This window comes from Berghia stephanieae, chromosome 11 (assembly GCF_034508935.2).
Source record: "Berghia stephanieae isolate SIO BIC M18660-M18661 chromosome 11, UCSD_Bste_1.3, whole genome shotgun sequence".
In the NCBI taxonomy this organism is placed as follows: Eukaryota; Metazoa; Mollusca; class Gastropoda; order Nudibranchia; family Aeolidiidae; genus Berghia; species Berghia stephanieae.
Window position 1 is genome coordinate 11,184,307 of NC_088370.1, and position 16,595 is coordinate 11,200,901.

General features: G+C 35.5%; 1 protein-coding gene across 7 annotated transcripts in view; it reads right to left on the bottom strand.

Annotated features, from left to right (window-relative positions):
* The window catches only part of LOC144956245 (protein argonaute-2-like), a 58,751-nt gene that overhangs the window by 15,963 nt on the left and 26,193 nt on the right, over positions 1 to 16,595 (bottom strand). For all 7 annotated transcript variants that reach the window (XM_078886676.1, XM_078886673.1, XM_078886677.1 and 4 more), the window contains 7 exons: positions 8,154 to 8,276; positions 4,941 to 5,074; positions 3,725 to 3,909; positions 2,998 to 3,157; positions 2,003 to 2,093; positions 1,207 to 1,401; positions 119 to 355 (listed from right to left, as the gene is read on the bottom strand). In XM_078886676.1, the coding sequence (XP_078742802.1) occupies positions 119 to 355; positions 1,207 to 1,401; positions 2,003 to 2,093; positions 2,998 to 3,157; positions 3,725 to 3,909; positions 4,941 to 5,074; positions 8,154 to 8,276 (1,125 nt within the window). The remainder of the gene's footprint in view (positions 1 to 118; positions 356 to 1,206; positions 1,402 to 2,002; positions 2,094 to 2,997; positions 3,158 to 3,724; positions 3,910 to 4,940; positions 5,075 to 8,153; positions 8,277 to 16,595) is intronic.

A 16,595-nucleotide genomic window follows, 5' to 3' on the forward strand; every position in this document is an offset into this window, starting at 1 on the left:
CTTTTTTTTAATGTCAATAGACAAATAATAATAACAAATATGATTTTATATGACAAAAACATTTCTTTTTAAATAGAAAGAAACCAAAAAATACTAATTTTAAAATTCAAAGCCAAACCTGGATTCCAGCATGAGAGCAAAGATAGAAGTCAAACTCGGTGGGATGGGTGATACCCTGGTCCACCGTGGTCCCTGCTGGAATGTTTCCACTGCGGCCCGTCTGATCTCTGCGATCGGCACAGAAGAGTCGGGTGTGATGTCTCTTCTGGACGACGATGAATGTGATACCTGGCTGGTAGTCCACCTCCAACTTCATGCAAGCCTCTCTCACAGCACGCAGTTCATAACACAACACCTTGGACACATAGATAATGCAAGGGGTCAGCAATTTGGTGAGAGTTAATCAAGATAGCATCAGAGAGCAGACAAACGGGCATGTATTGTGAATCCAAGGTAAATGTCCTCGAGAACAGAATGAATAAGAGGGAAAATTTTATGCAAAATAAAACATACTGGACTGTTCTTACAGCAATCCAAAGTGGTTCGTGTCAGCCAGAGAAAAATTCCCTCATGTTCACATACAAAAAAAAAAAAAAAAGGATCCAAATGTAAAACTTCACTCTTATATATGGAGGTTATCATTGCTTTTAAAATATAAAGTAGTTCACATTGATATGGGGGGAGGGATGGGATGAGAAAAAAACAACAATGTACCAGATTTAAAACAACACAATGACCTTCCAATCAAAATATAAAGGGAGAGTCTTGGTTTGGTTTGTCAAACAGGAGATGGTAGTCCAGCAATTCTGTAATGGAAATGACTTATAACCATAGGGAGGGGGGGAGGAGGGGGGTGAGAGAAAAAACAACAATGTACCAGATTTAAAACAACACAATGGCCTTCCAACCAAAATATAAAGGGAGAGTCTTGGTTTGTTAAAACAGGGGTTGGTAGTCCTGCAATTCTGTAATGCTAATGACTTAATGATAGGGAGGGGATGAGAGAAAAAAACAACAAAGTACCGGATTTAAAACAACACAATGGCCTTCCAATCAAAATATAAAGGGAGAGTCTTGGTTTGGTTTGTCAAAACAGGAGATGGTAGTCCTGAAATTTTGTAATGGTAATAGAGTAGGGGATAAAAAGAAACGAAAGTATTGTCAAATCAAACCACAATCTAAAAAAAAAAACCCAAACCAACTCACTGTCTGGAACTGACCCTCGCTGACACCATCGCGATAGAAGATGATGCGAGTGGGTTTGAATCGGGTGGTCCGGTAGAACTGGATAAGCAGCTCCCTCACCATGGTGGAAAGGTCACGGATTATCTCTTGGCGATGTTCCTGTACACGGACAGTGGCGGAATAGCGACTAGGGTGGCCGTCCATGCTACCCACGACCTGGAAGGGAATTTTTTGAAAATATTATTTAACCGTAGAATTTTACAGGGAAAGAGAATACGAGGAAGACATTTGAAACCCATGTCACAAGCATGTGACACTTTGTCTACAACTTCTCTTCTCTCTCCTTCTATTCTTCTGGTGCTGGTCTAGCTTAAAAAAAAAAATATATGTCAATATTTCAATTTGAGAAACATGGAAATATTTCTAAAATTCCTTTAAATTACTTAATATCCACTATATAAAAAAAAAAAAAAGAAAAGAAAAGAACTCACAACCTCTTGAATTGAGAATTTAGAAATATACTTTTTTTCAATAATCATGAATGTTTGGTTCCAATTATGTAGATTGTTCAAATGTCTAAGTTGAATTTTTCTAGTTCTTTTCATAGGGGTCGACAGGTCTGCAAATTACTTGTGTCAACATCATTTAATGATGGGGGGGGGGGGGGTGAGAGAAAAAACAATGTACCAGACAGATTTAAAACAACACAATGACCTTCCAATCAAAATATAAAGGGGAAGTCTTGGGTTATCAAAACAGAATAGTTGGTAGTCCTGCAATTCAGAATGATTTAATAAATACACTATCAATATCTTACGGCAGCAATGGAAGGTTTGAGAGTGTCCCCAGCTGGTGGGTGGGTCACATCAGCACCAAGGAAAATGATTGGCTCACGGAATACACTAGGTCTGGAGAAATCAAAAAAAATAAATAAATGAAAACAATTAAATATTCATTAGAATGTAGGGAAAAAAAGGAACACAAAGGAAAATGATTGGCTCACGGAATACACTAGGTCTGGGGAAATTTTTAAAAAAAATGAATACATAAATAAACATTCATTAAAAAATAGGGAAAAAAAGGAACACAGACAAAAAAAGAGTGAAAATTTAAAATATACATAATATGTGAACATTCCCTCAGATTTCCCCCATTTGTCAACAGCTTTATTCAGTTTTAGAAATGTCTCTAAGTCTTTTCAAGTGACAATAGTTTTACTTTCGTCCATTGTCACAATCTTACCAATTTCATCATGAGAGCAATAATTACAACGTGATTCAGGCCTGTGTGTGTGGCTAATATCTATCTAAAACCCAGTGCAAAAACCCACTAAAATCTTGCAAGGCATTTCCAAAAGCACATATGTAAATAAACAAACAAACAAAAATAAAAGAAAGAAATAATAAAACAAATAAATACAGTACAGACTCGATGATTCCTTTAGTGAATGTGTATAACGATCTAATTCGATCAATTCAATGAGCTGTGCATAAAACTTGATAAGCCACATTTCCTTGGAAAATGAATTACTGTCATGAATATTTCACTCAATAGCCATATTCTCTTTACTAAATTTTTCATTTTTGAATATTCAGAATAATGAAACTCTTTGCATTTCTTTTGAATAGAACTGCTATTCCAAACATTTTTCTGTGAAATTTATTATGATCGTTTTTCTCAATTGTATATAAAGGTTAAGAGGAGGAAGAGGAGGAGGAGGAAGAGGAGGAAAAGGAGGGGGAGGAGGAAGAGGAGGACAAGGAGGAAAAAGAGGAGGAGATAATTTAAAACGTATATGTATATCCGACTGACCTTATGCTGGGTAAGAGTATACTGTTGACTCCCCCAAGCTTGACGTTGATCTTAAGGCAGAGGTTGGACAGGGTCTGGGGAGTTGTCTTGCAAACATTCTTGGACTGAACACACTGGGTGGCAAGACCGAAGCAGATGTCTCCCACACGTTTTACTTCCGCTGTGAATTAAAATTACACTGCAATGTGATTTTCTCTTCCATATTTCTGAGCTTTCATTCTAATTTAACCCGCTCAATCCTAGAGATTTTTTGCTACTTTTCAAAATTGGAAAAAATGTATTAAAAATGAGCTTGTACATAGTGAGTTTTATTCAACTACCATTAACATGCAAAAACTAAAAACATTAGTTCTGAAACTATGCCTATAATTTGTCTCTGAATAATGTAATAGAAATGGGGTAAAAGTAACCAGGGTAAAATACGGATTTAGTCGGTGTTAGGGTTAAGTGAGTTAATACAGAATATACAGCAGAATGTGATGGCGATGGAGATTCCAAATTACTGAATCTATAAAGCTGATAACAGTGGTGTGAATGCTTCTCTGATGAATCAGTACTAAAATTGAAATCGAGAAATCCATTACTTTTCCTTAAATTCTCTTTCTTTTTAATTATTTTTTTTTGTTTGCCACCTCATACCCCCCTTCTCTCCTCCATCTTTTAGGTCTAAAACCACACTCCTTATCACATTCCCAAAGAAAGAAAGAAATCCTATTTTTGTATATACCATATACAGGTGTTTTTCCAGGAAGCACCACCACAATGAGTTGCAGCCCGGAGTAAGTGTTCTTCAGATACCGAAACATGGGCTCCACTTGGTCTGCCCCTGTGGCATACTTGCAGAAACAAGGCTGGCCAGTTATGGGCATACCGGCATCATTGGATATTCTCTGAAGCTGCTGGGTGAAACCTCTGCATGATGAAACATACCAAAGTTAGATCATGATTTTCATCAAACTCTAATTTGGGTACTTTAATCCCTTTAATCATAAATGAAAGTGTAATAATAATAATAATAATAATAATAATAATAACAATAACAATAACAATAATATAATAATAATAATTAATAATAATAATTACTAATACTAATAATAATACTAATAATAATAATTAAAAAATAAATAAATAAATAAAATAATAATGAAATTTCTTTATACTGCGCCCAATCCTCTATACAATAAAGCTCTAGGCGCATAATAACGTCAATCCATTAAAATTTCTCTCTCTCTCTCTCTCTCTCTCTCTCTCTCTCTCTCTCTCTCTCTCTCTCCACACACTGTCTCCCTGTCTCTCTTTCACTCTCTCTCTTGCTATATATCTCTCTCTCTTTCCTACAAACACACACACACATACCCACAAACCGTCCACCATCCAACTATCTACCTATTTAAAATATATAAATTAATCATTGTCATTCACAATTTTATATCTTACTCCCACAAACCTCACTTCACTTGTAAACGTGCGACCTTCGACCTACCACCTCAAACTGGAATTGAATCCAGGTGAACCAGAGAGGTTTGTTTGTAATTAATCCTTTCAATCAAAACCATAAAGCAATATCGGTTCTTTAACAAAAAGGCAACAATGCCCTTCTTATAGCCATAGAGATAGAAAACATCATCACATCACATGGCCAATATTTAAATTGTCATATAAATTAAACAACTTACTAGAGACCGGTTTTTGGAACCAAATATACAAAGACAACATCCCTAAGTAAAAGTTAAGTAACCGTAAGCTGCTCTTGAGGAAAATTAATAAGTTTCTTAACAGAAAAAAAAAAAAATTCTATTTAATTCTAATCATTTTGTCTTTTAAAATTCCACACTTCACCCCACCCCCCCCCCCCCCCCCCCCTCACTCTTTCAATAAAATACTATAAAGAGACGACCGGTCATATCACACATATGGAGCGAGAGAGCACATTACCCATTTACCTGAGAGAATCCTCTCGAACAGTTCTCTGTGGGGCAAAGCAGGCAATTGCCCAGACACGGATCTCTATGCCGATGTAGAACTGTTTGCCTCTCATGTCCCATACACCTTGATTAGGAATGGCTTGAGCCTTGGTCTGAGCAACAAGGGAAGAAGGAGAGTGAAAAAGGGCATGAGATGGAGAAGCTTTCTTTATTATCATTTATTGAATTGTTTAATTTAGAATAGCAACTACGATTACTACTACTACGTCAAAGTCACTGTTATTGATCAAGCCAAACAAACTACTCTAAAATGATGCAAGAGGAAAAATAATATTAGTATTGTAAAAATTTACAAAAAAAAATAAAAATACAAAAGGTTAGTAGATCCTATGATTCACAAACAAGTCATAAAAGATAAAATAAAGGATGAAGAGAAGGAAAAAAAGAATGAGAAGATGAAAAGGAAGAGGAGAGGCAGAAAAATAAAGAGAGGAAATGAGAAAGAGAAAAATAATCGGGAGGGAAAATATGGTCAGTGACATTTAATTTTTATCACAAGGGAGACCAACGTAATATTGATTTTATATTGTCTAAACTGATCTGCTTGCATTTATCATATATAAAGCAATAAATTTTTTAATTAAAAAAAGATCTTGTAAAATGAGTACCTGGCCGTTAACAGCATTTTCTCACAAAGAAAATTGTAACATTGCCTTACAGGAGGTGTCATGTCTCATCCCATCACTCTTGGCTTTAATCCCTTATAAAGTGCTTTAAGCACGTTTAGTGGATATTGCTCTATATAAATCATGGATCAAAGTACTTGGACAAAACACTTTCTTTATCCACAAGTTAATACATTTGATTATAGATGGATTGTAGTTCAGTAATTGGAGACAAAAAGTGATAGTTCACGTCTGCTCCTACATCTACCGACCAAAATGCAAGCATTCCCTCTTAAATCTACAAAATACTACTTAAAAATGATTTAACATTGATGCAGTGTAGTTAAATTTGGTCAAACATCCTTATCTTGTGAAAATATTTTTAAATAGTGGGTAGATATTCTTGATTCTTGTACAAATAATACTATTTTCACCAATTTTTGTCTATAAACTTTTTTTGTTCAAAATATCTGAATCTGGGGAGGGCGGAGGGGAAATTCAAATTTGACAACCATTGTCTTCTTTTTGTTAAGTCTGATTATACTAATTTAAAGAGAGAGAAAAAAATATTTGGACATGTTTATATATCATCATAGCCTAACCCCCCCCCTCCATGAAGGAATAATATAGATTATCCATCAAACTAACGCCTGATATCAACAGAAACCACTCATGTTGTCTAAGGTGAGCAACTTGGAGGGTTAATAATCTTGAACCTGGTCAAAGTGCAATAGCAATGCCTTCACCACTAGCTGCCCCCCCCCCCCCCCCCCCCTACCAATTAAATCTATATAAAAAGCAGATCTGGTGGAACTACTGCTAATACCACCTCTACGTGGAAAGGGAACAGGGAGGGACCCAAAAAACTTTATTTTAATTCACTCGACCCTAATACCGACCATATCCATAGTTTACCCCGGTTACTTTTACCCCATGCCTCATTATTACATTATTCTGAGACAAATTTTAGTGTAGTAGTAGTATCAAAGCTAATGTTTTTAGTTTTCACATGTTAATAGAGATGAATAAAAATATCTATGCACATGCTCATTTTTAATACATTTTTTTCCAATTTTGAAAAGTAGCAAAAATCTCTAGGATTGAAAAAGTTAAAAATAATGAAAAATAAATAACGATGTGATAATGGATTAGATTAAATTTTGTTTGATTTCTAGTTACATTTTATCCACGGATATCATTACACGATGCATATATCGGCATTGTAAGAGCAAGATGAAAGGCAGGGTGTCAGGGGTCGAGACAGAAACATGGTCTTCAATACATAATGTTTTCATTCCACATGCACAAGCTGTGACATTCAAACTAGTCTCAATCAAATATTAATTCATTGTTATAAAACATAACTACATATTACTTCTTTAAAAAATTACTTTTTAAGAACGTTTTGGAAGGAAAATCTTGTAAGAGTAAGATTTGTTTTAAAATAAATAATGACAATTAATTTCTAACTTTTCAAGTCCAATCGCTCCATCAAAATTCATCAGAATTCCAAATTAACAGAAAGTGTAATGAGATTTAGACATAAAAAAAGATAACATTTGAATCGTTTAATGGTTCACACAGGTTTGTAATTGAAATAATAATAGATTATCTACGGAAAGCATTACAAAACAAAATAAAATGGAATGGACTATCACAAATGAATATAGCGAAGTGTCAATCTCACCAGGCTCAATGCCCTTCACCCCGCTTTATCTCTTTCTCCTATAGAGAATGAGATTAGCGGAAGAGTAGCGTCCCTTGATTGGACGTCACCTTACAGAGAGAACGTCAAAATGGTTTTGCGCATGCGTCTTTCTCTACCTCGCTTTCGGTGAAGTGTCTCATGCCGCACAACCAACACGATGTTCTCTCTAATAACTTTTCCGATCGTGACTTCCAATCAAGGGATACTACTCTTCCGCTAATCTCATTCCCTATCCCGTTATACCAAACCACATGTTCATTTCACACAGTGAAAGAAAGACAGGCACATATATTTTTTTAATGGCACTATATCAGTATCCATCACTGCCCATAACCATTTCCCATCTGGGTGAATGGAGTTATGTTTGGAAAAGTGTCGGAACCAAAGAGACCTGGCAGCCAGGGCCAGAGTTTTGCAATCATTGTGACACAACACTTGACTTTGCTCAAGATGAGACAATAGTATATACCAGAGCCAAAGATGACTATGTGGTCTAGTATGATACCCGCTTTCGGATTGGAAGGTCATGGGTTCGAGCTTCGCTCAGCGCATAGTTGAGCCCTTGGAAAAGGCTCTTTACTCACATTCTCTCACCGTACTCGGGTGTAAAATGAGTATCTGGCCGTTAATAGCGTTATCTCTGTCCGGAAAAAAATGTAATATCGCCTAACAGGCGTCGTGTCTCGTTCTACATGTTATGCGTCGATACAGTCAGGGACCCTTTGTAAAGTACTTTGAGCACATCTGGTGGATATTGCGCTATATAAAAAAATCTTTTAAAGATGACAATACAATAATATGACATCAAATCCCAAATCGATACATTTTACATCATCATCATTAGTTCTTCTAGCTTACCCTTCCTCCATATTGCAGTTTGGGTGCGTTGAGGACTCTCCCTTGGACATCCATCATTTGAGTGTGAATACTTATGCCAAAAGTTTGAAGGTACGGATCTGCATTGAAATTGGCCTTACGAATCTGTTATATCATCCGGTATGATAATCCAAGTAGTACAATAAGGGGATGGGGATAGGGGGTTTACAAGGGAATGGCCATGGATGGTCAAGGGTGTGGAGTATGGTATGAGAAGAGGGAGTGACGACATCATCCGATAAAAATGGCATAGGGATGGGAAGAAAAAAAAAAGAGTAGAAAAAATACTTTATAACTAATATTTGAAAATTTTTTTAAAATGTTTAATTCCGAGTCACTGCCAGCAGCTACCATGGCAAGGGACTTCCGAGATTCTTTAACCTGGCTCTTGTTCAACGTTTTCCTTGTGATGGTGGTGACGGCACTTCTATTTAAAAAAACAAAACAACTGTTGATCAAAAGGTGAGATTATATACAAATACAAAAATAAATTCATCTTCTATGTATGATCTGTGTCCTCCTCGCTTATAAGTCTGTTGAGAGATAAAATGAAGAAAAGTTATGAGGAATAGGTTTACTTGCAGGGGGCATTTAGCATGCAAAATGCATTATCCAATTTTGTGTCCAAGGAAAAAAAAATTTTTTTTTAAACTTTACAAAAAGATATTGACAAAGCTGCCTATTACTACATCTATCTTTCATTGTTGAAAGAGTTGATTGAGCAGGGGGGGAAGGGATGATGATAGAGAAAAGTTATTGCCCTTTAATGAATTGTTTTAAAAAAGATACCAGATGATAGATGCTAGAATAAAGAAATCAATTACTATTAACAGCAATGAAAAAAATGCTTTCATTTTTCATCATAAATACAGAACTAACAATAGAGGACAGAAAGAGAAAAGTATATCAATTACTATAACAGCAATGAAAAATATGCTTTCACTCTTCACCATAAACAGAACTAACAATAGAGGACAGAAAGAAAGAGGTATAGCAGTGAATCCTAGATATACTGTATTGTAAAGGGGGCGTGACAAAGTTGGTATATTGCTCACTGGAGGTTGAGCAAATACATGAATGTCAATTTAATTCAGACCTTACTTATCATTAAATTGGGGAATGTGGAAAGGTGGGAGGGAGGGGGGTTGGGGGGGAGTGGTACAGCGAGTATCCACTTTAATAAGATGGAGGGGAAGAGAGAGTCAGGATGCATGAATGCTGATCGTAAAACACTTTGGTGAGGTTGAGATCAAATGCACAGTGCATGACTGGGAAACAATCTAATTTTATATTCTTCATTTTATTGAACAACAATTTTAGTCAGCAAAAGTATGTGAACATTGTGTTTAAAACCTTTTATACTGTTGTAAAAAAAAATGAACAATTGACCTTTTACACTCCCTGCTGGATAATCTTAAGTTAGAAGTAGCCAAAATTGTTGTTGCCATTAAACCAAAGTCTTTTTCTTTTTTACTGACAAACAAAATCTATTTGATGTCAATTCAAATCGACACTCAAAACACATGCCACACAACTTTCACCGAAGAAAATCTGGCAATTTGTATCTCAAGACCTAATTATCCAGCATGAACGGTATTAAATCATCAACAAAGATGCATGCATGTGTATGTATGCGCGTTCATGTATGTGTTTGTTTATATGTGCACATGCCCTCGAATTGACTTGGTAGGGGGGGTGGGTGTGGCTCGTCCTACCCTTCCTCCAAACTGTAGTTTTGGAGGGTTCAAAACGCGTCCCCTCAGTTCTACCATGTTGGTGTCGACGCAGACGCCAAATGTGTTAAGGAACACGTCGTTGTTGAAGTCAGCCTTGGCCACCTGATTGATAACAACATTATCATCAGTGTTTAGATACCCAAACAGAAATAAGATCCTGATGTACAACAATAACAGCATGCAAAATCTTCCATATCACGCCGACTGACATCATCAGCCTGCCTAGCTACACACCCTTCAGATCTATTTCCCTCTTTATCTTTATTGCTGACAAAAATGTTCACCCTATCTGGGATGATACACGCGCTGTTTGGAATGTACAATGACATTCCATTAGCAATCTATAACAGGGGCTTTGCCCTATCAGAATTCTTTACTAACCAAACAAGAATGACGACTTTGATTCATTTTGAAAAATGAGTGTATTTTGATAAGATAGATTTGGACATTCTAAGCTTGAATGGCACAAGTACCTACAAGAAAACAGGACATGAACGCACTGTAAAGAGGAAATGAGAAGAAAAGGAAGGTTTTAAGAAGGACCAAACATTTATAAAATAAAAGAAACAAAGAAACAAAACAAAAGCGCATTTGGTCAATTACTTATATATCTTTTAAGACATAACTAGTTCTATTATAAAGCTTTATTCCATGCTTGTATTTGATGTTTGGAAATGGCCCGAACCATGCAGTCCCTCTTTCTTATAAAATAAGCTTAAACTCAGCATGAACTTTAGCAGGTCATCAGCAAATGTGCATATACGAGTGCCCTTTTTTTCTTTTCTTTTTTTGCACGCATATGTGTATGTGTGTGTGTGTGTGTTTGTGCACATGCCCTTGGCCTGGTTGACAGAGGTGGGTGTGACATGTCCTACCCTTCCTCCAAACTGCAGTTTTGGGGCATTGTAAACACGTCCGTTCAGCTCTAACATACTGGTGTTCACACGGATGCCAAATGCCCTAAGGTACATGTCATTGTTGAAGTTAGCCTTGGTCATCTGATTGATAGCATCAACAACAGCATTATCATCATAAATCCAAAAGAAGGGACGAGTCTCTAGTGTTCTAATAAATCACAAAAAAATAAATTGTCTGTTTCTAATAAATGAAGTAAGCCGATACAGCTATATCCAATGGATGAATTTCTCCTTTATTTTTCATTTGTTCATTTCCGAGACAACCCTTTGTAATTTTCACTCAAAAATTGCCTTTTTTATCCGAGATCTTGTATCATCCCTTTCCAGTGCACATGCTTTAACAAACTCTCCACTTACCCCTCCCTTAAAGGACGACTGCTAGATTACGACATTAACTAAAAGCAGCGCACCCCAAATAAAAAAGTAAAAAGTGCCTTCCATTTGCGGAGTAAATAATTACAATTGTATGTAAAAGCTATTACTGTATTTAGTAGTCAAAGACTAACATAAGTCTGATGGCCATTAATGTCTGACACACCCTGCCAGGTAGAAAAACTTTAAAATGTGCGAAAATTCTCACCAATGACCTACATCAATATACAAAATATATTTGATTAGTGTCCCGCCCCTAACCCCTTCTTCAACTTCAAACAATGCTGTGGACAAAAATTCAAGAGTTAAGATTTCTTTTCTGTTTTGATTTTGTAATGATTAAAACAATTGTGTTTTCAGTTGTTATGTTATAAAAATACATAGAGGCTATAGTTCACATTCTTCAACAACCAAAACAATCATATGATCCATCTTCTGTACCAAAATAGCACAAGTCAAGTTTTATCATCCATTGTTACATACAATAAAATTTCAAGAATATTATATTATTATATTATTTTTAAAACTTTGAGAGAGACTTAACTTTCAGCCATTGCAGTTATAAACCTAGTAAGTATTGGACATGAAATGCTGGCATCAATACAAGAACATTAGATTTGGGTTGCCGGAAATTATTATATCCATCAGATCATGATGAAAATCACTCTGCAACAGCGTCTTACTCAGAGTCCGTTTTCTTAGCGGCAAGTTCCGTGCGTTTTGTGCACTTTTTGTAACCAGCAAACTAAGTATACAAATTGGTGCAGAAAATTATGAAGATTCGAAAAATAGGTGGCTCCAAATACCATTTTTATTGAAAAGACCTTAAAATTCGTCGTAAAGTCTAGTGAAAACGCGCACTTTGTGACGTTTTGGCGCTCGATGACAAAGGTATTAAAAAAAAAACATTCTCACCCATTAAGAACATCTTGATGTGTTTTTGATCGTGGAGATATTTTTGTTTTAATGTTTTCCATTATTATTTACAAAAAATATAGCTTTTAATTATTTTAAAACTTTTTTTTTTGGTCTTCTGACCTCAGAAAAAAACCCCAATAAAATTGTCCTTTTTTGCCCGTGCAACAAAACTATGAGTCATTAGGTCGACCTATCCTTTACTAAGTATGTACTAGGATGTCTTAGCGCCTGTAAACGAAAAAAACAACAACAAGAGACTAAAAAAAATATTTAAAGCAGTTAAAGAGGTTTCTTTCAACCATTGTGTACAGTACAATAATGCTAAATCGAAATGCGGTTTTGTCATCTGTCACCGCCTCTCCCTTCGAGATAACGATAGCTCCATCTACCGACAATGGCATCATGTGTTGTCTAAAAAATAACTGAGAGAATGAGTTTTGTCTTTTGAACGATGTCAACAAACTACAATTTTATTTTGTGCAATCGATATTCATTGAAAAGGTAAGGAACAATCTTTTTCATCTAATATAAATGTCTTATATCATCGTGATGTTATTTTACTTTATGCGCATGCTAGTGCGATAAGTATTGCGCAATGTATGACAAAAGAATTGAGTTGTGAAAAAAGAATTGGGTCAGATCAAAGCTGAGTCACAGTCATATCATAAGCCCCAGGATGCAAAAGATAGAGTAAGATTATGGCCCATGCTTGGATCTGAACATATTTTTCTATCTTAGTATAATATAAGTTGCATGTGCTATGTCAGTACTAAATTTAGACCTTTTAGATTCGATTAGATATAGATTAGCCTGTCGATGATTGATGATAGAATAACGGTGTTTATCATTACTGCTGACCGAGAAAGAAAAAATCATAACTAATTTATTATTAACTCAGTTGATCAAAAAAAGAACATCTCCACACACAATTCTACCAATACACGCTAATATTCACACACATTGCTTTACCTTTTGTATGTTCAGGTTTGGTTTTTTTAAAGAATGTATTGACTTGTTTGTTATATTTCTACTTGCCAGCCTCACAGTCCTTTGTTTCCTTAAAAGCATCATGCCTGGGGACCTCGTCAAATGGGAATGCTAGTTTGATTTGTTGAATGGTCAAGATTGCAAGGACTAAATTTCCATTCTAACAGGTATTTGGAAGTATGTGTTCGTTGTGTGTGTGTGTGTGTGTTGATGTTGTTTTTGTTGTTTTATTGTTGTTTTGCAGAGAATCTTACCACTGAGCTATCCAAGCCCCGTCAGCTAATATGTGTTTAACCTTTCTCACACACACAAATACACACTTACACGCATACACACACACACACACACACTCGCACGCACACAAACTTGTTCATTCTGTCATCTCTCAAGCTACCCTATATCGCCTTAAGATGGTAACATTTTCTGTAACTTGAGAAACTACGTAATTCACACTTTGTAGGAAATAACTTTAAATATTGTCTCTTGAGTATGTCATGGGGTTTTGATTTATTTTTCTTTCCTTCCTAGAATGCGCTAATATGGCAGGAGGAAAGAAGCGGCAGACATCCATTGTCGACTGTAAAAATCTAAACAAGTTCCAAGACTCGATCAAGCTTCCCTGAAATTGACTGGTCGAAGTGCCTGTTTTGTCAAGAAACCATTGAAAATTCTCCTCTCACAAACCCTAAAAAAGCAACCAAGTTAAATTGTATTGAAGACACTTATGTTGCCATTTCTGAGGATATCAAACTTTTCATGACTCAGGTAGATTGCCAATAGCATTGAAATTCAATATTAACCAACCTGTGAAATGTCTTGCTAGTTTTTTGAGAGACAATGATGGACTTTACCATGAGAATTGCAGACACAGGTTTCATAAATCAAAACTCAAAAGGCTTGCAAAGAAGATAAATCAATGTAATAGTGAAGCAGTTGCAAGTCCTGATACAAGAGGCACATTAAACACATCACATATAAGCAAACACTGCTTGTTTTGTAAGGGTTGTGAAGGGGAATTGACTGAGGTCCGGACGCTTGCTCTTTCACAAAAAGTCTACTAGGAAGCTGTCCTTCTTTCAGATACAAGTATTCTTAGAGTATTTGCGGAGGGTGATCTTATTGCGGTGGAAGCAAAGTATCATAAGCCTTGCCTTATACTGTTCCACAGAAGAGCAGACGATTTTAGATGTAAAAATACTTCAGACAACAAATACAAAACACACATTGCAGAATGCAAACAGGATATTGTCAATTTTATTGATCAACAACAAGCTCGCACATACACAAATGTTGTGTTTAAGCTGAATGATCTCTACAATTTACTTTTGTCAAAATTAAATGCCATAAATGTGTCGGATGTATATGTACATAAAACTAGATTCAAAGAAAATTTACTATCGAGAGTTCCTTCTTTAATGGAATACAGGGATGGGCGGGAAGTCTTGCTTACTTTCAAAGAGGGAATATTGTTTCACAAGCAGCTATTTCCGATTTAGATTCAAATGATGATCTTGCAATACAAAAAGCCGTTGATATTATAAGAGCAGAAATAAGAAATCATACATTCATATCACTCCTCAATATAGATCATGATAGCATTGTCAATAGTGTACCACACAAATTAGTGAAAATTGTGAATGGCATTTGAAGTGGTCAGTGTTCGCTAAGTTTAGGTCATCAGAATCGACATACCATGACAATTTCACAGTATATCATGTTGAACCACAACAACAAAAGCCCGCAAAATTCAGGTAGCACTAGAAAACAGTTGTCCAAGGAAACCCAATCCCCGTTTATTTAGGAGTCATGGTTTTTGCCAAAACCAGAAAGAAAGGTCTTATTGATAAACTGTCTGCTCTGGGTTTATCAATTTCCTATGCTAGGGTAAAAGATATTACAGCTGAAACTAGTAAAAGAATTTGCCAGTTCTATAAAGAGACAAGTATTTCAACATCATCCAGAGATTTGTCTGTTTGTAGTTTGACAGAGCAACCAACTTATCTGCTGTCAATGAATGCCGGCGTGAACTTTTTACAAAAAAGTCACGCCTTCGAGACAATATGCCACCAACTCGTGAAGCTCTCAAACAGCATTTAAATCGAGCAGTTTACCAAGCTGGTTATGTATGGAAACGCTCTCTTGCTAAAGACCCTAGTCTTCCTTCCAAATCAGATTTTGGTTGGAAAGAAGATGGGATGCCAAAGTGGTCCACTTTGACTGACCTTACACATGCCTCACAAAATCTGATTAAATGTAACTGTTCATCAAAGGGATGCTCCAAAAGATGCAATTGTGTTAAGGCATCTCTTCCATGTACTCTGTTATGTGCCTGCAATTGTCAATGTTCTAGAGACAATAATTGACTTTAAACACGTTTTTCAATTGTATGTTTTCAACAATGTAACGTTTAAAAAGGGATGTAAATCTATAATAATGCTGCTGTTAAATATGTACACAGAAAAAAAATGTTTTAAATAGTTCAATTCTTCATTGAATAAATATGTATTGTACAATATATATATAAATTTAAACGTGTTATTTGCTATATGATAGAGATACATTGTACTCTTATGTTTGAGAGTGATTGTACGTGTGTGTCGGGAGGAGAAGGGGTACTTGCTTTGGCAGTTGAATTGTCTATTATTGTTTTTTTTTAATCAAATTAATATTGCTTGATTTTAGAGGATGTGAAGATTTAAAAATGTTTTTGAAATGCATGGCATTTCAAATATATGTCAGATTTTAAACCATTTAAACAGTTTCCAGGAAGGAGATATATATTTTTTTTAATTTCCTGAAAAATCCCAATTGAATTTTGTATTTTCTTATATATTTCAATAAAATTCAAATGGAAAAAATATTTTCTGAGTCCAAAGTACGCAAGGGAATAGAAAAATAACCACATCATTATAAAATATTTATAAAACCGTAATTTTTTGAGAAAAAAAAATAAAATGTTGAAAAAATGTATTTTGCCACCTTTAAAGGGCAATAACTCGTGGTTCCAGCTATATTTCAACTTGGAGCCACCTATTTTCGAAATCCTCATAAAATTCTGCACTTTGTGTGAAAATTTCATGCTGGTTACACGATTTGCACAATTTTTCCATTAAGGGAACGGACTCTCAGAAGGTTGCAAGTTATTATTACTGTTTCACAGGCCTGAAGCCTACAGTGGGCTATCTGCAGAATCTCCCAGTAGTCTTATTAACTCACTCAACCCTAACAGCGACTATATCCGTTGTTACCCGGGTTACTTATACCTCATGCCTATTTATTACATTTTCCTGAGAAAAATTATAGGTGTAGTATCAAAGTCAAAGCTAATGTTTTTCATTTTTACACAATGGTTGTTGAATAAAAATATCTATATACATGCTCATTTTTAATTTTTTTTTTTCCAATTTTGAAAAGAAGCAAAATTATCTAGGATTGAGTGAGTTAACAGATAGGAAACACTTTGACACCAAAAAATACCAACTAGTATAAATATA